Source organism: Puntigrus tetrazona, unplaced genomic scaffold (genome assembly GCF_018831695.1).
Source record: "Puntigrus tetrazona isolate hp1 unplaced genomic scaffold, ASM1883169v1 S000000009, whole genome shotgun sequence".
Classification (NCBI taxonomy): Eukaryota; Metazoa; Chordata; class Actinopteri; order Cypriniformes; family Cyprinidae; genus Puntigrus; species Puntigrus tetrazona.
This window is the reverse complement of record NW_025047689.1, coordinates 170,128-194,886: the sequence shown is the minus strand read 5'-3', so window position 1 is coordinate 194,886 and position 24,759 is coordinate 170,128. Positions and strand designations below refer to the sequence as shown.

Here is a 24,759-nt window from a genome sequence, read left to right as displayed (position 1 = left end):
AGAGTTTAACAAGTCAGGGATAAGGTTACTTTCTGACTTTCTTTGTGAGGCCAGCATCGTCACATTTATTGACTGAAGTGTTTCAAAAGAAACTTCAACACTTCAGGAGTTAAGCAGTTTATTGCTAAATGAGCAAATAATGTCAGATCATTTCAAACCTTTTTTCTATTTGTATTTCATACATACTCAGAAATAAAGGTACAAAAGCTGTCACTGGGCAATACCTTTTAAAAAATACACTTTTGTACCCATTAGGCTCAAAAAATGGACCCTTTAGGTACAAATATGTCCCTTTTAAAAATCTACCGCCCCAGTGACAGCTTTTGTACCTTTATTTCTAAGAGTGTATTTGCACTAAAAGGTATAATATACAGTATTATCATAATTCACTGTGTTCATGTTTTATCCTAATCCTTAGAAATAGCAGAATGTATCACTTAAAGTGTAACATAACAAATAAATACACACATTAACCCTCTGTCCACTAAAAGACACACTGCAATCATCTGCAAATGTACACGCTTTATTCAAATATATTTACACTAAATGTATAATTGAAATTACATTTCTTTATATGATTCAATGAATTTATAAAACCACAAGCTGGTTTCAGACAGCACAGACTCCTTTTTCAAACCAACTAAAAATCTATTACATCTAAACATTAATAAATATGAATTATATGTACAATTTAGTGTCTAGTGCCTCGGTCTGTTCCTCTTATTTACACAATATCCCATTTCTCCCTTTTCTCTACTCTCTATCTGATTTCTAGCTCTGGTTTCTGCTGGTGCTGTGTGTTCAGCTCCTCCAGGATCCACACAGAGCTCCTCACGGACTGAAGATGACCAGGAAGCAGTTCTCTGCACTTCCTGTGTCACTTCTGCTCTCCCTATACAAACAGTCGAAAGCATTGATCCAGACTGATCCCAACAACACAATCCAGCCGTGACTGCTGTGATTCAGAAAGTGTGTGTCACTGGTCTTACACCTGTTCAGTTTAACCAGGGGTGGCTCTCAATGTCCTCTAAACTGGGCCGGTCTGATGCCGATGCACGGAGACACCAGCGAATCAGCTGACGGCACTCTGTTACACACAACACAGCCTTCAGCAACACAAAAGCACACGCTTCACCTGGATCTGGACGTGATGTCCGTCTCTTGCCTGTAGACAGCTCTCTAGGGAAGGTCAGCCTGCTTTTGGAGGTGACCCTGCGTGCTCCTCTGAAGGGGAAACAGCGCACAGGATGCTGTAGGCGTCACCCGACCGACCAAACCGTAGCCGGTCCTGCGTAATAGCGGTGCTGCCGAAACCACTCAGGAGGGGCGTATTCAAGAGTGCCTGAGAGACACAACAAGACCACAAGCGTCCGATCAAAATCTTTCCTTTGGTGTTCACAAACACATGACTGCAGTGAGATCAAAGGAACCTGCAAATTGTTGGTAGGCGAGTCTTGCAGCAGATCTCCACAGCCGAAGTCCAGCAGCTTGATGTCGTGGGACTCAGTGGAGATCAGAAGGTTCTCAGGTTTGACGTCCCGGTGCAGGACTCCGCGGCTCTCGCAGTGTTTCAGCGCCGTGATCAGCTGCAGCAGGACCTTTTTGGCCAAAGTCTCCTCCAGACATCCGTTCTCTCGCAGAAACTCTGGAGATCTTTGCAAGGAGCGGGGCGCTCCAGGATCATGGTGTAGCGTCTGCGATGGTCGAACCACTCCAGCAGCTGTAGGACGTTTGGGCAGGCAGGAGCCGAATTGACCAGGGTCATCAACGCCACCTCCAGCGGCAGCAGACCCTGACCTTCCTGCAGAGTCCAAAGATCCGTTACATCCAGAGCTGAATGCAGATTCACAACAGATTCACCTTCAACTCACCACGTTCAGCGTCTCAGGCGCCCTGCTTTTTGCAAACGTACTTGATGGCAACCTGTGAACAGATAAACCACAGGAAATCACGCATTCACTGATATGGCCATTTCTAAAAGCTGTTTGAATGAAGCAGGAAGGAAATGTCTTACTGGCAGTCTGTCGGACCTGCGTATCCCAGCATGCACCGAGGCAGATCCACCTCGGCCCAGCAATGGGCCCTGGCATACGCTTCTGAAACGCACAAGAAATGTATAAACAGAACATTTTCTATTAATAACGGAGTCGCGACATCTTTGATAATCCTGACCTCTGCGGGAGCGTTTGGCTGGTCTTGTGTTGGAGGTGGACGGCCCTTCATCCTCCCGGCCGCCGCTCTGCCGCTTCCTCTTCCTGTGAGGCTGATCTGTGGACACAGAAACAGCCAGGTCAGAAGGCAGAGGTGCGATGTATCCTGGTAGCTCTTGGCTCAAGGGCTGCTCTGGGTCACGATCACCAGAGCCTCGTCTCCCATCCTCCTGAGCAGCCGTCTGAGAGATACCAGCGCTCCTGGATCTGGAGCGCCCGAGGCTGAAATATTACACACTTACAATACTTCATACTGTTTTATTAACAGTCAATAATCAAAACATATCAAAACATTAATCAAAAACACACAGTTTATCTGTCACGTGGAACAAGATACACATCACTTAACTTAAATATAACGGGTTGCACAAGCTGTCAAACAATGCACATACCAATAATAAATATCCTAAAATAATCAATTAAAAAACATACCTCGTCTTTCGTCCGAGTGAGCCATTGACGACCTCCTCCAAACTCCTCAAAATAAGAAAATAGGGAGAAAGAAAGAAAATTAATAGAATAAAATGAAATACAATAACAATACAAGACACAAGTGCAGAAATAATTTTAGTTATAGAACAAATAACGGTTTAAAACTCTTCTCCAAGAAAATCCGCTGATCTCCGTCTGAAATAAAAGTCTTCTTCTCAGGAATCCTCCGATGAGCTTCAGAAAGCAACAAGATCTGATCAGAAAATACTCAAATGTCTCCTCGTCTCACAACCAACAGATAGCGATGGGTTCGAGTGTTTATATATTCAGTCAGAACTCATAACACGCGTCGCTATAGCAACTAAGACGCGAATCACATGCAGGCGCTTACGTCAGTTCCCATCATCGCGCGTGCATGTCAGCACGAGTTGAATATTTATGCAATTATTCATTTCTATTTTAAATGTAATAATTATAATAGTTTGTTTCATCTGAACACTTTAATTATTTAACTATTTTAAAAACAGCTTTGAATGAATATTAAGGGCGTTTAAATTGCAAGATTTCATTCAACAGTTCAATAAATGACGCTGATATTAAATGACTTACATTGTCTGACTGCAACGCTTTTTCATGATTTTGCTCTGTTTCCTCAAAGAAAATAGTTTTAAATGAGTTTTGTTTATGCATGAATGTGTGTTTTTAAATGAACGAGTCAATGATTCAGTTAGACACTCATTAAGAAAAGACTCCTGAATGAATCAGTCTTATGAACGAATCAATTCGTATGATTCGATGTTTTAGTTTCAATTGTAAAATACTCATTCTGGAACTAGTTATTTTAATATTCCTGTATTTATATATATATATATATATATATATATATATATATATATATATATATATATATATATATATATAGTTATTTAAATATTTCTATATATATATATATATATATATATATATATATATATATATATATATATATATATATATATATATATATATATATATATATATATACACATACACTGTATGTATGAACCACACTGCAAAAAAAATCCTGGTCTTAGTTAGATTGTTTCTAATGTTTTCAGCCAAAATATATTAAAAAAAAATGTTTAATTAGATGGATTTTCTAGACTGTAAGTTTACTGAAAAAGCTTTCAAGCAAAATCTCTCACTTAATTTTGACTCACTTTTTCCTAAAATGAAGCAATAATTTTGAAAAAACAGAAAAAATGTTTGTAGGAAAAGCATATTTCACAGTGCAGCAACAAAAACAAAATTGGTCATAAAATTGGGAAGGACTAAAAAAGAAGTCCAGATATTCTTGTCTGGTGACAATCTGTTAAAAATTAGCATACATTTTATTATTATTTGGTAATCTATTGTTTCTTTTAATATGGCGTGTAAGCTATTTTGTCTGTAAATGTCCCTATAGTGAAATTTGCTGATATGATCAAACCAGTGTGCATTAAAAAATAAATAAAATAAAGTGAGCTGCATTAAAACACAATGGAGCTCAACAAGAGTTTTCTGCTTGTAATTGTGGAAATTGCTTGATTTATTGACTTGTCTCTAAGGATCCTCGCTCTTATACTAAATACTAAACACAATGAAAATGAATTGACTTTGAAAGACACACACCTTGTTTATGTCTGTGTTGTGGTTTGTGATGGTGACCACCGAGACCTTTTGTACTCTGTCATCTAGTGGTCATTTTATATTGTCATTTTTGCGGTTAATATTCATTTTAGTAGAGTTACGTAATGCATTGGTAAAAATTAACACGAATGAATATAGAGCTAATACATTTATCTGAAAGTATTTGCCATAAAACAACATATATGGACATTTGCATTTCATATTAAAATCAGTCTATGTAAAATGAACTACAGATTCACTCAGAAACTCCATTTGTTGTAATGACTTGTGGATGTAGCTTCGAAATAATTCTATTAAAACACATCAGGTATCTACATAGCCTATAGGATCATAAAAACAGGCCATTTCTAAATCATTAACATTCCATTTTAAAATGACCAGTATCAAAAATTCATTAACATGAACCTATAGCACGCATATATTCTTTATTCTCCCATTTACTGAACAGGATACTCTATTTTAGTTGATCTCATTATTTTGTAACGGGTCTTTTATACTTGCGGGGAACAGGAAGTGTTTTGTTGGTCTTTCTCGCTGCTGTTAAATGAATGGCTCTATAGACTAATAAAAAGAATTAGAACGTGTGGCGCGAGCGTTCTTTGAGGCGCTTATGTCGTCACAGTAGATGTTTGAAAAGAATGTCGAAGATTAAACTTGTGCTGCTTCAGTCTCGCATCGGTATCACATCTGATCTGCTGGTGAGTCCACGATAAACTTATGTTTTTATATTGCTTTATTGACTTAATTTGCATATGAGTCATCGTAATCCTTAACTGTGTTTCCGCGTGAACTGAATTAGAGCCAAATCACATTTATTAGTGTCGTGAATATCCCTTTATGAAACCCGAAGACGCAACATACATTAATTACTGCTATTTGCGATTTTAATACACATTTTTATTTCATTTTTCCCTTATTCAAAACTTTGTGGTGCTTCTTACATGGCTGAATAAATTCAAATGTAATATAGGTTGTGATAAAAAGACATCTGCAGTAAGATGGAAACACAAATTAGGTCTTAGCTTCTTTCCATTAACATCAAACAGTAAACGCGCAAAAGTGTTTTGGGGTCATTATTTAAGAAAAATTATTCGAAAAAGGTATTGCAGTATAAAAGCAAACTTCAAAAACCTGTTCTAGAATTATGTTATTACTATATGTATATGTTGTAGAGTACAGGTAAGGTTTCTTGACTAGAGGTAAGTGTTGTATAATACAGGTAAGTCCTGTAGAATACAGGTAAGGTAATGTAGAATAAAGGTTAGTGTTGTACAGTACAGGTAAGTCTTATAGAGTACAGATAAGTTCTTTAGCATATGTAACAGGTAGTATAAAATAGTATTTAAAAGTATAAAATAGTATAAAATAGCTTGTTCACTTTAAATGGTATGTGTCTAAAATGGACCAAGTTTGCCATGGTAACGGTTCTGTTCAAATGGAAATATATTTGGTTTGGTTCGATATATATTTCATTCCATTCAGTAGTTTATGTAACACAGGCGGCTCTTTCGGGAGTGTGAGAGTATGAGCGTCGGGGAAAATAATGGTGTAGGTGCCGGTTTGATTTGGCAGCGATTGCCAAGTGAAAGCATCCATTTTTCTGGCAGCAATTGATTGGGTGTGGTAATATACCTTTGCGGGGAGTATCGCGAGAACTTCCTCATGCGACTCAGAGCCTGCTGAGGAAGTGTTGTGTTATTTTCCCCTGCTTTTTACAGGTATTACTGTGATATATGTGTAAACTCATCACGGTGTGTTTTTATAATGCCAAGAGTATGAACCGGTATATTAGTAGTTGAAAGAGTGTGATATTCGCTGCAATAGTGCTGCTTGCCGAGTGTGGAGGCGCATGGCCGAGGTGTGCAGCACATGGATGCAAGGTGATTTCCCTTCTCACAAATCTAGTGAGATGCACATATTTTGTGTTACATTCAGTTATACATTTGATAATCGTTATGAGTTGTATAAGAGATTATACAGTTATTACTTTAAGTTACTTTATTTTACTACAATTACAAACAATTACAAATGTATGGAACAGTTTGCATATAAAAATGGGTTTGTCTGTTTTATGCAAACACAGTATATCCATACGGTGACGGATTTGCTTTCATGATTGATTTGTGAAATGTAATGTGATTGTGTACGATATGAGTAAAAGTTTTCATCAAGAAACATTGTCGTAACACTCGTGGTTATTTTCCCATGCTTTTTCCAGCTTTTTCCAGGGCGTTACACATAGAGGTAAGGTTTGTTGACTAAAGATAAGTGTTGTAGAATACAGTTAAGTCCTGTAGAGCACAGGTAAGGTTTGTTAAATACATTTAAGTGTTTTAGAGTACAAGTACAGTTATTGACTAAAGGCAAGTCCTGCAGAATACAGGTAAGGTTTGTTGAATGAAGGTAAGTGATTTAGAAAACAGGTAAGTCCTGTAGAATACAGGTAAGGTATTTTGACTAAAGTTAAGTGTTTTAGAGTACAGGTACAGTTTGTTGACTAAAAGTTAGTCCTGTAAAGTATAAGTAAGGTTTGTTGATTAAAGGTAAGTCCTGTAGAATATAGATTAGGTTTGTTGACTAAAGGTTAGTCCTGTAAAGTATAAGTAAGGTTTTTTGATTAAAAGTAAGTTCTGTAGAATACAGGTAAGGTTTGTTGACTAAAGGTAAGTCCTGTAGAATAAAGGTAAGGTTTGTTGAATGAAGGTAAGTCCTGTAGAATACAGGTAAGGAATGTTGACTAAAGGTAAGTGTTTTATAGTACAGGTACAGTTTGTTGAGTAAAGGTAAGTCCTGTAGAATACAGGTAGGTTTCTTGACTAAACGCAAGTGTTTTAGAGTACAGATTAGGTCTGTTGACTAAAGGTAAGTCCTGCAGAATACAGGTAAGGTTTGTTGAATGAAGGTAAGTGATTTAGAAAACAGGTAAGTCCTGTAGAATACAGGTAAGGTATGTTGACTAAAGGTAAGTGTTTCAGAGTACAGGTACAGTTTGTTGACTAAAGGTTAGTCCTGTAAAGTATAAGTAAGGTTTGTTGATTAAAGGTAAGTCCTGTAGAATACAGGTAAGGTTTGTTGACTAAAGGTAAGTCCTGTGGAATATAGATTAGGTTTGTTGACTAAAGGTTAGTCCTGTAAAGTATAGGTAAGGTTTTTTGATTAAAAGTAAGTCCTGTAGAATACAGGTAAGGTTTGTTGACTAAAGGTAAGTCCTGTAGAATACAGGTAAGGTTTGTTGAATGAAGATAAGTGATTTAGAAAACAGGTAAGTCCTGTAGAATACAGGTAAGGTATGTTGACTAAAGGTAAATGTTTTAGAGTACAGGTACAGTTTGTTGACTAAAGGTTAGTCCTGTAAAGTATAAGTAAGGTTTTTTGATAAAAAGTAAGTCCTGTAGAATACAGTTAAGGTTTGTTGAATAAAGGTAAGTGTTTTAGAGTACAGGTACAGTTTTTTACAGTCCTGCATAATAAAGGTAAGTCCTGTAGAATACAGGTAAGGTTTTTTGACTAAAGGTAAGTTCTGTAGAATACAGGTAAGGATTCTTAATTAAAGGTAAGTCCTGTAGAATACAGGTAAGGTTTGTTGAATAAATGTAAGTGTTATTGAGTCCAGGTACAGTTTGTTGACTAAAGGTAAGTCCTGTAGAGTACAAGTAAGGTCTGTTGAGTAAAGGTAAGTGTTGTACAGTACAGGTAAGTCCTGTAGAATATACAGGTAGGTAAGGTTTGTTGAATGAAGGTAAGTCCTGTAGAGTACTTACCTTTGTTGAAGGTTTGTTGAATAATGGTCAGTGATTTAGAGTACAGGTACATTTTGTTGATTAAAGGTAAGTCCGGCAGAATAAAAGTAAGTCCTATAGAATACAGGTAAGGTTTCTTGACTAAAGGTAAGTGTTTTATACTACAGATTAGGTCTGTTGACAAAAGGGAAGTCCTGCAGAATACAGGTAGGGTTTGTTAAATGAAGGTAAGTGTTTTAGAGTACAAGTAAGGTCTGTTGATTAAAGGTAAGCATTGTAAAATACCGATTAGGTCTGTTGACTAAAGGTAAGTCCTGTAAAAAATAAGTAAGGTTAGTTGACTAAAGGTAAGTCCTGCAGAATACATGTAAGGTTTGGTGAATGAAGGTAAGTGTTGTACAGTACAGGTAAGTCCTGTAGAATATAGGTAAGCTTTGTTAAATGAAGGTAAGTCCTGCAGAGTACAGGTAAGGTTTGTTGAATAAAGGTGTTGTAGAGTACTGGTAATGTTTGTTGAGCACAAGTAAGTGTTTTAGAAAGCAGGTAAGTTCTGTAGAGTGCAGGTAAAGTCCTGCAGTACTTATTGCAGTAAACAGTAACATGCCGAAAAAATAATATTTAATGTGTCTAAAAGCAGTCTAAAGAGATAAAGACAGATAAAACACTGAAGTAAATGCATGTAAACACAAACGTAAATGTATCTTTATACACTATATTGAAAAAAGTATTGGGTCTCCCCCTTCCAATAAACAGGTTGAACTACTTAAATTTATTATTAATTTTTTTATTAAGTTTATTATTAAGTATGTATTTATTATTATAATATCCATGAGTGCAAATCGTAATGTTAAATAATACAATGATGTTCTAGGGAATTGTGGATACAAATTTTTGGACAGGACTCTAACATGACAATGCCTCTGTGTATAAGGCAAGTTTATATAAGAAATGATTGGTTGAGTCAGTGTGGAGTCTAAAATGAACGTTACCAGTGTAAGACAAGTCTGATGTAACCTTAACTTAATGAAGTAAATAGAGCATGATCTAACTTAATGTCAAATAACACTGCTTCTGGTTATTTTAACGACCACAAGAACAATGTCAGAGCTGTAGCCCAAGGCTGATGATACACAGGGCAATTGAGAAGAGGTAACAGATCTTTATCTGGATCATTTAGATCAGTCGTGGGCTCCATGTATCATCAGTCTGCGAGCCTCATTGATTCAGGACAGGTCCAGCTCCAGTCTACAGCCATGATCCCGGTCCATATCAGTATCATTTTCCAGTAATAAAACCAACAACTCAAATAAACAATGTAAAAATATTTTGGAATAAAGAGTGATTTTTTTTTTTTTCACAAAACACAAGTCTTCAGTGTTGTTTTCACACTTGAGTTTATTCTGATTGAACTTTAGTATCTGTATCAAGTATCTGTAAACAAAAACGTATTTAAAAATCACATTTATATTATTTTACTTTTAACTCTAATCTAAAATTGAAACAATGAGGTCAATGTAATTGCAGTCTCATAGTTATGTTGGGCATATCCTACATTCACTCTTTGGTCTGCTATGTTATGCAAATAATGTCATATCATTTCAAACCTGCTGTTTTTATCTATTTGTATTTCAAACACACTCAGACATAAAGGTACAAAAGCTGTCACTGGGCGGTACCTTTTTAAAAAATACACTTTTGTACCTATTAGGTTGTCACACATGTGGACTCTTTTGTTGTTGTTTTGTCTTCTCCCATGTGTTCAGAGTGACCTACTTTCTATTAATTGTCTAATTGTCTTCAGCTGTGTCTTGTTAATTTAGTCAGTTCCTGTGTGTATTTAAGTTCCAGTTTGCTTCTGTTTAATCGTCATTAATGCGTGTGGTCTTTTTGTTCTGCCTGCTTGCAACTATATTGCTATTTTGCTCGTTTGTAGAGAATTAAAACTGTTTCAGTTTATTTTTCTCATTGAGTGCTCCTTCTCACAAACCACACCGTGAGCGCGATCCAGTCTACTTCTGGGAATAGTTGAACGTGGACAAACTTAACCCATTCACAGCTGTATTTAGCTTTTTTCTACTTCAGACCAATGAAAAGACACCTTAATAACAGGTTACTGCAATCCAGAAATGCATTTTTGATTCTTTGTGTGATATTTTTAAATTCAGCTTTTGACTGCAATGCAGTGGACAATGGATCATTTTTTTAAGATGTTGATTAAAATGTTATTTTCTTCTGCCACTAAAGCCACAAGAGCATTTTTTACAATCAGTAGTGATTGACATAAAATGTCAATGAAGTTAGAAAAGGAAACAGGATTCAGAGATCTGTGGAAATCTGTTAATAAAGTAGACTGTGAGCTCATTCAAACTGTTCAGAAGTCTATAGCAGAGCTGGGTGATTTTCCATCAGTCCTGCAGTAGAATATGAATCTGATTATGAAATATGAATCTGTGACCACGAGATCCTGAGCGACTCCTGAGGATCCTGAGGATTTACAACAGCTTGTTCTGCTGACAAATACAGTTGTTCAGTAATGTTTTTTTTTTTTTTTACTTAATGTGTGATAAATGTTTAATCCTTAAAAAAACACAGTACTTTTTCGTGGATATCTTATTGATTCTTATTACAGTGGTTTATACCGGCACATGAATTCAGCATCATACAGAAGTGAAAGCATGTTCTTCATATTGCTTTTAAAAAGGACACATGTAAATGTGGCGGTGGTGATGGGGCAGGTGGCAGGAAAGACCAAACTACCCCAGTATGAAAGGGGACTAACACTCAAATCTCATCCTGACTACGCCACGATGGGTATTTCACTCAAAGAATTAAAACAGGCAAATACAGATTCGTACCACCAATTAAGAGTCAGAGAATTAAGTTATAAAACACTTTTTATTGACAAATCTTGAGTAAAACAGGACATAAAATGGTCTTGAAGGTTGTTTGGGCCTACACAAGACACTTTCTAAAAGTCAAGGTGTAAATCAAGGGCCCCCGGGCTGGAGCTTACCAAAATAAGGAGGACAGACCACACCACTTGCTGGTAACTCACTGCACTTCACTGTGTACACACACACACACACACACACACACACACACACACACACACACACACACACACACACAGGGAGGTGATCACTGCACAGTGTGAGGAAGATACCACCACCTAAATTCTCTGCCCCAGTGCTCAGGCCCTGTCACGACAAAGAGAATGCAGGTCAGTAACTTAAGTTAGAATTAAGTAGAATTACCAACACAACCAATCAAGAGAATGGAGTACAAAAACAAATCAAAACAAACAAACAAAACACAACTTGACCATATAGGTCATATAATCAGCTCCGCTGAGGACTAAAGGAAGTCAGTTCAAATAAACAGATCAAAACTGAAATCAAATAAGGAAAATCAATTCAACTTCAAAAGATGAAGATACACGGAAACCAAAAAAAAAAAAAAAGAGTATTAAGCCAAAAAATCTGGAAACAGGACAGCACTGCAACCGTTGATGAAGCAAAAAGGCGACTGCAGTGCAGTTTATGGACCGTCACTTAACAGACCGAAGGAATTTGGGTTTCAACCACTGATACGAGTAGTCTTCAAAGTCAATGCAGGCAACAAAACTATTCGGTAACCGTGTCTGGTTACCACAGCTTCTCCAGCATTTAAGTGCTTCTACGAACACCCGCAGGTGGCCCAGCAGCAAGGAGCACTGGTTCAAGACCAGTACTTAAATCACGTCTCAGCTCGCGTGCTCCAGTTTAGTTCCGGGAAAATGACTGAAGCGCGTTAACGGCGCTGCGGTTCGTCAGGCGACACACCTCAAACAGCGCATATGTTCCCGTTTTTATAGCACGGGGGGCGCTGACTCAACAATAATGCAATACAATAAAGAATCTTGACTCCTCCTGCCACATAAAGATCCCTTTTTTTAACCACTTGAACAGTAAGCTTTCAACTGCAGTGTATTGTGCCAGCCTTGTCAGCACTCTACTGTATGGCAGTGAAACATAACCAACCAAGAATGAAGGCTGAAACGTTTTCTCTTGTGACTCCAAATGTATTGGGACAATAATAATAATTTTAAATTATAATTAGCACTCAATGTCTACGCTCAATTTCAGATTTGGATTTGTCCTGTGTGTAACCAACATTAAAACCAGAGAGCTGTGTCTGGGTGAAAAACAAGCAATTGTGAAGCTGAGAGAAGAAAAATCAATCAAAGCCGTTGCACACACATTTGCCGTAGCATTTTCAACCAATGTCCTAAAGAAGAAAGAAGCCACTGGTGTACTAAATAACAGACATCGAACAGGTAGACCAAGGAAAACAACTGCAGTTGATGACAGAAACATTGAGAGCTGTCAGGAAAGACCCCAAAACAACTGTAAGGGAGATCAGCAGCAACCTCCAGAAGACAGGAGTGAAGGTTTCACAATCTACTGTTCTTCATCAGCTTGATGAATAGGAAGGACAGGCTGGAAATTGCCATAAAGTACAGAGATTAGCCTCAAAACGTCTGGGACAAGGTTTTATGGACTGATGAGACAAAGATTAATCTTTACCAAAGTGATGGAAAGGCTAGAGTTTGGAGAAAACGGGATCTGCTCGTGATCCCAAACATACATACTCATCTGTAAAAACACAGTGAAGGTAATAGCTAGACCTTCTTCTGGTACAGGCTCATTAATCTTTATTGATGATGTAACACATGATTGCAGCAGCAAAATGAACTTTACAGAAACGGTTTTTCTGCTAGTTTAAAGAAAGACACAACCAAACTTATTGGGAGATCCTTCAACATGCAGCAAGATAATGACTCAAACACACTGCCAAAAAAATAAAGGACTCCCTTTTTTGGTGAAAAATAAAATAACCAAAATGAACATTCATATTTCCAGTGCAGTCTAATAACATTTTTAGAGATTTTTTTTTTTGTAGAGATTATGCCCCTGGATATATATACATAAACATGAATCAATCATTTCAATCAATCATTTTTATTTATATAGCGCTTTTAACAACACAGGTTGCATCAAAGCACTGTACAGTATAATGACAGGGATGTATAATGACGAGAGTGACCAATTTCTTACTAAATGCAGAGACGGTCTCTGTAGTCAATTCAATGATAGTCACTAGAAGTTAAGTGTCCCCAACCAAGCAAGCCAGAGGCGACAGCGGCAAGGAAACAAAACCCCATCCATACAGAATAGAGAAAAAAAAAACCTTGGGAGAAACCAGACTCAGTTGGGGTCAGACAACACCTGCAGAAACAGGACTGCAGTAAAATTTTGAACGTTTTGGTCTCAGGAAATATTTCATTTAGTTTTTCATATTTCAGATTCATAATCAGATTATGCTACAAACACTTCGATACAGTAAGGGTAGGTCAGAGTTAGGGTAGGTGTACATGACGGTACACAACACTGAATGTAACAAGCTGGTGCTCGGTGGCTCAGACGACACTAAAATGAGTTTAGGATGAAGAGTCCTTTAGTTCTAATCCCATGAAAGAGCTGAAAGATGACAGATCAAAAACCCAGCTAGAACGGCATGTTTGTGATTTTGTGTTTTTACGTCATGTTCACTTTTGTTCATATACTATCAGAGTTTAGGGGTAGTTCAGATGACGCCTCAAAAATAAACGACATATTCTCTAAGACTGTTTAAATAACCGCAACCATAAACCTACTTCTTAAAATGAGGCAAAATAGTAATTATTATACATTTTTATACCATGTAGTCTTTTAAATAGAATGTATCATTAATATATAATAAATAAATAAATACAGCCCTGGATAGAGCTGTAAAAAAACTAACAAATCAAAGACCCACAAATCAATTACAGAACACTTCTGTAATAATACATAACAATTGTATTAGTAATGTAAAAATTCAATAGAAAATTGTATTAAATTAATCTAATTTCGAAAACACAGTTTATTTAACTTTGCCACACCAAGTTGAAGAATTATCTTCAGCATCCTCTCGTCATCAGCTGCAGTATCTCTCAGCTGTATCAGTGCAGTCACTGTGACTCTGACTCACAGCTTTTTGTACGACTCTTTATCACTGTGTGAACACATAACTACCACTGATATAGTGTTCACTCTGACAGTAATAATCTCCTGTATCTTCAGTCTGGACTCCACTGATGGTCAGAGAGAAATCACTTCCATAGCTTGATCCACTTCCACTGAATCTAGATGGAGTTCCTGAATAAAGGCTTCTTATGCCATAAATGAGGAGTTTAGGAGCTTCTCCAGGTTTCTGCTGATACCAAGACACACAGTTACTACAGTCAGAAATCGGCTGACTGGTTTTACAGCTGATTGTAACAGTTTCTCCTTGTTTGATGGATTTTATTTCTGGATTCTGAGTCACTGTCACTTGTCCCCAGATCTCTGAAAAAGACATTCAGTGGTTATTGCACTGTTTCATAAGATGTGTGTAATGATATTTAGTGCAGTATTTAGTCAAATATTTACCCTGAATACAGAAAGTCAGAGTCCAGATGAGGATGAGGATGTTGTTCATTGTAGTAGTTGAGTCTTGTGTGATGATGAAGATTGTGTTGTGTTCTGCTCTCAGTCATGAAGTGTTAAACTCACAGCACTATAAACTCTCTCATGTAAAGTGTCTCTATGTAAATGATCTTCTCTGGTCGGGGAGGCAGCAGAAAGAGTCTCTTGTTGTCTTTGGAGTAAACAGGAGGAGTTGAGCTGAAGTCAGGAGAAGATGGCACTTTAACTGCTCACCCATCAACTGAAGACGTCGTGGTTCAGGGTCGAAACGTTTGAGGAAGTTTGGACACCACCTGACGATCTTTCTCTGGCTGAAAGCTGGAGTCAAAAGACTGTGATGTTGTTAGGACACAGATCTAATAACAAACACTGATCTTCTACATTCTACCAATATATGATTGTTGAGAATCAGTTTTTGAATCATTGTGTGACAACATAATGTTTTAAACGTTTAATCTTTAAAGGAACACTTTTTTGTGGATATTTCATTGGTTCTTGTGACAGAGACACACACACACACACTCACTCACACACACTCACACACACACACACACACACACACACACTCTCACACACACACACACACTCACACACACACACTCTCTCTCACACACACACACTCTCTCTCTCACACACACACACACACACACACACACTCTCACACACACAGACACACACACACACACTCTTCACTGGTGTCTGATAATAGATTTATTGAGATAAAGATGAGTGATAATCAGCTGGTCATGTGATCTCAACATAAGATATTGACACATAAGTTACTGCAAAAACATGAATAAATAATGAATAAATGATTAGTTAAATGTGTAAATAGAGTCAGTTCAGGTCATTTAGTGCACGTTTTAGAGATAACTCTTCATGAAGGTACTAATGATTTATAATCATTTTCAAATATTTTTATGTACAAATTTGACTGTAATCCCGTTTATGTGAATTAATATTCACTAATGATGTGTGTTTCTCTGTCAGTGTGTTGAAGTGTTTGTGTCTCTGCTGGAGTTTGTGTTCACTCGAGTGAAGAGAGGTTTTTGTACGAGTCTTTCATTAGATCGTATCACTGTGGTGGACTTTCGGTGGAGGAACTAAACTGGTGCTCGGTAAGTCTTTTTAATTCTCCAGACATACAATTTATGAATAAAATATTTATTACTGGTTTATTTTCTTCATTATATTTAACTCTGAGTTCATACGTAACTAAACTTCTTTTGTAGATATACAAAAATAAACAGATTTGATATCAGAATATATATAGCAGCTACTTTCTGTAGTTCAGTCAGTGATTCTGAATCTCGTTTGCTATCGTTGTTTTTATAATTCAGTCTTTTTAAAAACATTTAAAAACATTTGTCAAAAAATATTCTGTTGATTCTGTATTTTCTAATTATAAAAACATATTATTTGTAGTTACAAAATCTTTGTTTAAATTTTAGTTATAAAGAACTGAAAAGTTAAGAGATTTTTCTTTGGGATGTAAAACCTTATGAAATTTAAGCAGTCGGTGTCTTCTGTGTTTAATTTCATTCATGAGATTGAATTGAAGAATTGAAATATAAAGTGAGTCTGTAACTTGTATATTGTGTGTATATCAGCTCATTTCTAATGTTTTCTAATATATTCAGCAAAATAATATTAACTTCATCTGAACTGTGTCACAACATTTCATCTTAAATTAGTCACATTTTTAGCTGTATTTAAAAAAAATAAAACATGAGAGGACTATTTAGCGCTGGTTCTTATAATTCAGTGCTTTTAAATACAGGGACGATTTGTAAAAACCAAAAAAGAAAGAAAGAAAAAAAAAACGAATTTATAAATTCAGTTGATTCAGTTGTTTTCTAATTACGAACAAAAGTGATATAATTTTAGTCACAAAATCTCTGTTTAAATTTCATTTATAAAGAATTAAAAAATATTCAACAGAAAAAAAACCACTAATCAGTCGGTGTCTTGTGTGTTTAGTTTCATTTATGACGTCTAATTGAATTAAAATGTATAGTGATTCTGTAACTTGTATATTGTGTGTATATCAGCTCATTTCTAATGTTTTCTATTATAATCAGCAACATAACTTACCTTCATCTGAACTGTGGTCACGACATTTTAGCTTAAAATAGTTATATTTTATTAGGTGTAAAATAAATTTAAAAACATGAGCAGAATATTTATCCTAAAACACTAAACTACTGGAATCGAAGCGGTCAGTGCCCTGCTTTAGTTTAGTTTTCTTTCTGAAGTTTGATATAAATGTAGGCAGTGATCGTGTAGATTGTGTTTATCACATGAACTGTGATGAGATGGTGATCGTGACTGCGCTCCTCACGTCTGCTGCTGAAAGTCCTGTAGAAATGCTGTGAACGCTGCAGAAGAGTGTGTTTGTGAATGTGTTGTGTTTGTCTCCTGCAGCTGGTCCCACAGAGAAGCCCTCGGTGTCTCTGCTGCCGCCCTCTTCTCTCTGCAGATCTCTGGAGACTCAGCCGCACTGCTCTGCCTGCTCAGCTCTTACTCTCCACAGGGGCGCAGGTGAGCTGGACGCTGGACGACTCAGAGGTCACCGAGGGGTCGTGACCAGCGCAGAGAGCGAGCAGGACGGCCTCTACAGCCGCAGTAGCGTCCTGACCTCAGCAAAGCACGCTGGGAAAAGGGAGAGCAGTACGTCTGCAGAGTAACACATGATGGAGCTCCTCATGAGGCCTCGTTCCACAAGAGTCGCTGTTAGTCGCTCGCAGTGCTGATGTTTCTCTCCTGAAGATGAGCCGTATCTGAGTGTCCTGTGTCAGGCAGGATTCACGTGAGTCTAGTGCTGCAGCTGTAGTCATTTACTGTAACTCAAGACTGAAAGAGAGCTCTAGTGTCAAAGCACTGGCTGATCTTTCAATCTGCTGTGTTTGCTGCAACATTCAATAAAGCTTCTCAACAAGCTCCGTTTGTGTCCGACCACATCATTCCACAACTAACAGATCAAGACGCATGTAGTGTTTTTCACAAGCTCCATCAGTAGCAGTAAATGGAGTCAAATAAAGCTCTTGGGGTTTGAACATGGTCTCTGGAGACAGAGCTGCTCTATTCTGAGACCGTCACAATCACTCCACCCTGACCATGAAAATGAGATTTTCAGACCGTTTGATTGGTCCATAATCTGGACGGAAACAGATGGGTTTCGCTTCTCTAGTCAAGCAGAACAGCAGATAAACTATTACTAATTCAGACAGAAACAGGAACATTATTATTGGCTTGAGTCTGAATCATTTTTAGAAAAAATCCACCGATAATAAGTGGGATTAACTGAAATAAGCCTGGATTATTTGGTAAACCGCTCATGTGTGGACTTCAATAAATCTTCAATAAATAAGTCTCGTATTTCAATAAATCTCAGAGTGTTAAATTAATAATTACTTTTCAGTGTTTATAAGAAAATCACTGGAATGGTGTTAAAAGTAACACTGAATCATTGTTGGAGTTAATTTGATAATTAAGTGTTTAATTGAGTGTTAATAAGCAGAATCGAGGAAAGAGAAACAACAAGAACAGAAATAAAGAGAAGAGACCAAAAGAAACACAACAAATAAAACTGACCTACAGACAGAGCTTTAGATGAAATCAGCTGAAATCTCTCAAGATCTCATCAGACAATGATTAAACATTGATCTTCTTCTTCTTCTTATTATTATTATTATTATTTAAAAAGCAGAAACTGACAATTTAGCAGCATAATATATTAATGTTATAATGCATGCTGAGAAACATAAATGAGATTTATGTTGGCTCCCATCATGCAATGTGATATAAAGCTTTTTTTTTTATTAAAGGGTCAGAGATGTAATTTTTTGTAATAATCCTTGTGTTGTTTGTGATCCTCTCATCATCAGCTGCAGTATCTCTCAGCTGTATCAGTGCAGTCACTGTGACTCTGACTCACAGCTTTTTGTACGACTCTTTATCACTGTGTGAACACCCAGCTACCACTGATATAGTGTACACTCATACAGTAATAATCTCCTGTATCTTCAGTCTGGACTCCTCTGATGGTCAGAGAGAAATCACTGTCAGATCCACTTCCACTGAATCTAGATGGAGTTCCTGACTGGAGGCTGTTTGTGTAATAAATGAGGAGTTTAGGAGCTTCTCCAGGTTTCTGTAAGTACCAGTGTAAGTAGCTACCACCATACACTCTGCTGCTGGTTTTACAGTTTATTGTGACGTCTTGTCCTTGACCTGTTGTTATTAATGATGGACTCTGAGTTACAGTGATCTGTCCTCTACACTCTGAAAGAGAAAACAAAAATAACATTTAAATATTTGATGTACATTTCACATTTCAAAGAATGAATAATAATAATCATGTTTTATCACACAAACCTTGAGTAAAAAGCGTGAGAGTCCAGATGAGGATGAGGATGTTGTTCATTGTAGTAGTTGAGTCTTGTGTGATGATGAAGATTGTGTTGTGTTCTGCTCTCAGTCATGAAGTGTTAAACTCACAGCACTATAAACACTCTCAGAGCACTGAAGCATGTCTGATGATGTAAAGAAGTGGGCGGGGTTTAGCTTGAGCTGCTATCTCTGCTAATTAAGTAACTGATAAATCAGTTTAAATGATTATAGTTTGTTATATTAATTGCAATATATGTACAAAAAAAGAAGAAAAAAAAGTTATTTTTGAGAATTTAGAATGCTTTAATATTTAGATTTTTCCAACATTATCATCAACAACAGCAACAACATTAAAATATTTATGGTTTTTCAATGTTTGAATAAACAGACAATATTGATTCAAAGATTCAACGTTAATTCTTACACTGAAACAATGACATTTTTATATGGAAAATCATTTTATGTGGCCTTTTTGTCATTACTATAAAGATCAACTTATAGAATCAATTATAGATCAACAAAGTAATTTTTCAAGTAATTCTTTTATATTTTACACTGTGAATGGGACAATAAAGCCATCCCTACCCTAACCCTATCCAGTACATTTTGATTAATTCCTCTTTTTTTAATGAGATATAAAAAAGGGAGGAAAAAAAATGGTCAGGTTTGAACCCGAGTCACTCGCATAAAAACATTACAGCATACGTATCTGCCCCGGAGCTGATGTTTCTGTTAATAGACAATACATTTATTAGCACACATTTATTAATTTGTGTTATTAAAATGCTGGACTTGATTTTAGAACCTTTTCTTTTATGATTTCATGCAGGTTTCCTTACAGTGTTACATCCCTATCATTGTATTCTTCTGCTTTATACTGTTCAGTGCTTTGATGCAACCTGTGATGTTAAAAGCACTATATAAATAAAAAATGATTGATTTATTGATTGATTGATAAACTCGTAACGCTTGTGAAAGAGCAACAGTTGACACGAATGTGAAAGAAACAGTAAAGACATGACTGAGAAAGCTTGTGTACGTTCACCAGAGTACATTTAGATCTGGACAGATCTCATGGAGACGGGAAAGGTCGACTTCTTGAGACTGACTCTGAGAACTGTTGGAGTTGTGCATTGATGTTGAAGCTGTGTATTGACATTTTGCAACTTTGACCTTTCAGGTTTCAGCTTCCATCTGGTATAACACTTTTTGTTCTAGGTCATGACATGACATGGCCTCTATATAGTATCTTAGACTGGTATGGGCACAGGGGAATCTGAAGGAATGAAGATTCTGACGCCCAAAAAGATATGTGATGAACATGTCTGGAGTCTTTGTTTTGCCAGTTGCTTTTACTTATCTTGCCCTGTCCTTTTTCTCTATAAATAAAGTGACTTGCGATCTGAGCTTCGGAGGCAAAGCAGGCAAGGAGGCAAAAGGGAGGTAAAGGAGAAACCTGGGGAAAAGTGCCCACAATAAACAGGGGAACTGGTGTCCTCATCATGCTGCAAGGAAAGAGCAAGTCGTGTAGTGTTCCAGGGGGAAGGGTCCAGGTAAGGGGTGGAGTACGGCGGCCGCACGCGCTCCTCTCTCTGGTCCGGGGCGCAAGGGTCAGCGGGTCCTCTAACACTTATTTCCCGGTCTTCAGTCAGACAGTGCCGTGTGGTTTAGGCTGATCGGGCTAAACGCTGCTTTCTGTGGGGAGTAAAAGAAGAGCGGTTAGTGTCGGTGTTCATGGAGGCGAAATGCTCCCCGTCAGCATGCCGCATGGCTTTCTTATGCCGTTTTGCTGATTGGGGGCAGCTGGGACCGATCAGCCTGTGACGAGCGGGTGCACATGTTCCTCGCTGCTAGGGACACTACTGCCAGTGTCCGCAGTTGGTGTCAACAACCGACAAGGTCGGAGACTTGGCCCTAGTTCGCCTTTCTATATTTTAAAGAAGTTGACATGGTACAGCTGGTCAGGTCTTTGGCGGTTGGGCAGGTGCAGTCTGTATGTGACCAGGCTGATTCTTTCCACCACAGTGTAGGGTCCCAGCCAGTTTGCTAAGAACTTGCACGCAGCCGTAGGAACGAGGACCATGACCTTGTCACCAGGCTGGAATTCCCGTGGTTGGGCTGCCCAGTTGTAGTGCCGCTGTTGGGCCTGCTGAGCCTTGCACAGGTGGTCCCGGACTAACGGCATGACGCTGCCTATCCGTTCCCTCATCTCCTTGACATGCTCTACGACGGTGCGATGGGCTGCCGGCTGCCAGTTCACCTTAACCCTAGCTTCTGGGGTTTCCTTGCGCGGCTCGTGGTGGACGATGCAGCCAGCCAGCCACGCGCGTGCAGGGGGTTCCGGATCTTCCATTGAAATCGGCTCATTGTGAGCAGAGGGAACCGCTGGCCTGTTGACTGGTCGTGGCGTGCCCTCCGGCGCCCGTCGCTCCTGGACCACCCCCTGGGGAAAAGGAGGCGCTCGCTCCTCAGACTCCTGATGTTGGGCCGCGTCCGCCACCTCCACCGCCTCAACGAGCTCCATGGTGGTAGCTGGGTTCCTCATCCTGACAGCTTGTCTGTGTAAGCGGGGAAGGGCTCTCAGGAATGACCTGCTCCGCCACCTGACCCACCATTGGGGTCACATCGAGGAGCCAGTGGGTGAGGCGCGCGAGTTTGCCCGCTTGCGCTCGGGCGGGGAGGTGTGGGTTGTACTCCCAGCTGTGGAAAATGGGTGAAAGGCTGAGCCAGGAGAGAATCTCTTGGGGTACTTCTAGTTAGCTCTCTGCCGCCTCGCCGAAAAGGGAGAAATTCGCACGCTGTGCCTCACCGGTTAACAGGGGCCAGTATCCGTGCTCACTCCTCAGGGTGCCAACCTTCTGCATTGGCAGTTGTCTCGAACATTTGCAGGAATGCCTCGGGATCGTCATGTGCGGACATTTTTGGTAGCATTTTTGGCTTGGGCTCGGGGGTCAGGCAGCGGTATGCGTTGGGCGGCGGCGGACCGTAGGGCAGCGAGCTCCTGCTCCGTTTCGCCCTATCGAGTTGCCAGATGCTCAACGATTTGTTGCTGATGGACGCTGATCTCGGTGAGCCGTTGTAGCAGTTCTTCCATGGCGGGGGAGGAGCGCTATGCCAAGCGGTAAACTAAAGGGGAGATAGAAAAAAAAACAAGGGGGTGAAGATGAGATCACTTGCCGGTGTTTCTTCACACTCTTGTCCGCATTCTCCACAAGTGTGACAGGGTGAAGAAACACACAGCAAGGAGGGCTCAAATCAAAACCTCGGAGGGTGGAGTTATTTAACAAAGAAAGATTTTGTAACACTTTGCATGTCTTTATAGTCACTTTTGTTCAGTTTAATGCATCCATACTAAAGAAAAGTAGATTCATTTATTTAATAACTTCACATGTGTTGAGGTTTTTTACACTTGTTCTAAGGTTCTCATTTACCAAACCAATTCAGACACGCTTCTTTGAAAATGACTATATATATCTCAGTACCTGACATCAGTGATTCTGGTCTGGAATCAGGGTCTTTCTTGGACACAGCAGCAAAGAGGACAGACTGAAAGCTGCCGGTCATAACCTCATAACACTGGTCCTGTAACGGAGCAACAATTGACATGAATGTGAGTGGAGCCTAACGACAAGCTGAGTGTGTCATCATTACATTTCAGTGTGATATTGTCTCAAGGTCAGTTTTATTGAAGTTTTTTATCTGTACTTCCCCTCTGACAGCTGCAGATTCTCTCTTTCTCTCTTTCTGTCTTTCTTTTATTCCTTTACTCTTTCTTTTTTCAGGGAAGCTGACAGAATTAAACTGACCGTACATAAAGAGCGAGAGATATATTGCCATATCATTTTCTCCATAAACTTTTGCACAGTGACTTCCTCACAACACTGACACATTCATCAAAACCAGAATTGTGATGAAGTCCAAAACAATTGCCTGATATTAACACAAAAATATCAGAATTCAGAGGAATTTAGTAATTTCTTGAGCTCTGAAATGGGATTCTTGCTGTAAAGGGTTTTAACAAGTGGGTTTAATGAGAGTTTAACAAGTCAGGGATAAGGTTACTTTCTGACTTTCTTTGTGAGGCCAGCATCGTCACATTTATTGATTGAAGTGTTTCAAAAGAAACTTCAAAACTTCAGGAGTTACGCAGTTTATTGCTAAATGAGCAAATAATGTCAGATCATTTCAAACCTTTTTTCTATTTGTATTTCATACATACTCAGAAATAAAGGTACAAAAGCTGTCACTGGGCGGGTACCTTTTTAAAAAATACACTTTTGTACCCATTAGGCTCAAAAAATGGACCCTTCAGGTACAAATATGTCCCTTTTAAAAATCTACCGCCCCAGTGACAACTTTTGTACCTTTTATTTTTAAGAGTGTATTTGCACTAAAAGGTATAATATACAGTATTATCATAATTCACTGTGTTCATGTTTTATCCTAATCCTTAGAAATAGCAGAATGTATCACTTAAAGTGTAACATAACAAACAAATACACACATTAACCCTCTGTCCACTAAAAGACACACTGCAATCATCTGCAAATGTACACGCTTTATTCAAATATATTTACACTAAATGTATAATTGAAATTACATTTCTTTATATGATTCAATGAATTTATAAAACCACAAGCTGGATTTAGACAGCACAGACTCCTTTTGCCAACCAACTAAAAATCTATTACATCTAAACATTAATAAATATGAATTATATGTACAATTTAGTGTCTAGTGCCTCTGTCTGTTCCTCTTATTTACACAATGTCCCATTTCTCCCTTTTCTCTACTCTCTATCTGATTTCTAGCTCTGGTTTCTGCTGGTGCTGTGTGTTCAGCTCCTCCAGGATCCACACAGAGCTCCTCACGGACTGAAGATGACCAGGAAGCAGTTCTCTGCACTTCCTGTGTCACTTCTGCTCTCCCTATACAAACAGTCGAAAGCATTGATCTAGACTGATCCCAACGACACAATCCAGCCGTGACTGCTGTGATTCAGAAAGTGTGTGTCACTGGTCTTACACCTATTCAGTTTAACCAGGGGTGGCTCTCAATGTCCTCTAAACTGGGCCGGTCTGATGCCGATGCACGGAGACACCAGCGAATCAGGTGACGGCACTCTGTTACACACAACACAGCCTTCAGCAACACAAAAGCACACGCTTCACCTGGATCTGGACGTGATGTCCGTCTCTTGCCTGTAGACAGCTCTCTAGGGAAGGTCAGCCTGCTTTTGGAGGTGACCCTGCGTGCTCCTCTGAAGGGGAAACAGCCGCACAGGATGCTGTAGAGCGTCACCCCGACCGACCAAACCGTAGCCGGTCCTGCGTGATAACGGTGCTGCCTAAACCACTCAGGAGGGGCGTATTCAAGAGTGCCTGAGAGACACAACAAGACCACAAACGTCCGATCAAAATCTTCCCTTTGGTGTTCACAAACACATGACTGCAGTGAGATCAAAGGAACCTGCAAATTGTTGGTAGGCCGTCTTGCAGCAGATCTCCACAGCCGAAGTCCAGCAGCTTGATGTCGTGGGACTCAGTGGAGATCAGAAGGTTCTCAGGTTTGACGTCCCGGTGCAGGACTCCGCGGCTCTCGCAGTGTTTCAGCGCCGTGATCAGCTGCAGCAGGACCTTTTTGGCCAAAGTTTCCTCCAGACATCCGTTCTCCTCGCAGAAACTCTGGAGATCTTGGCAAGGAACGGGACGCTCCAGGATCATGGTGTAGCGTCTGCGATGGTCGAACCACTCAAGCAGCTGCAGGACGTTTGGGCAGGCAGGAGCCGAA

The 24,759-nt window shown here is 38.8% G+C and overlaps 4 pseudogenes and 1 gene segment (V, D, J or C); 1 reads left to right on the top strand and 4 right to left on the bottom strand.

Annotated features, from left to right (window-relative positions):
* Positions 1–17,517, top strand: part of LOC122332339 — a 70,757-nt pseudogene extending 53,240 nt beyond the window's left edge.
* The window catches only part of LOC122332334, a 249,997-nt pseudogene that overhangs the window by 153,317 nt on the left and 71,921 nt on the right, over positions 1–24,759 (bottom strand).
* LOC122332338 overlaps positions 1–24,759 on the bottom strand; it is a 190,245-nt pseudogene that overhangs the window by 108,505 nt on the left and 56,981 nt on the right.
* LOC122332357 lies at positions 14,123–14,611 on the bottom strand. The segment is given in 2 exon segments: positions 14,123–14,457; positions 14,542–14,611. Coding segments are annotated over 2 exon segments (384 nt in total).
* Positions 18,536–19,061, bottom strand: LOC122332343 (annotated as a pseudogene).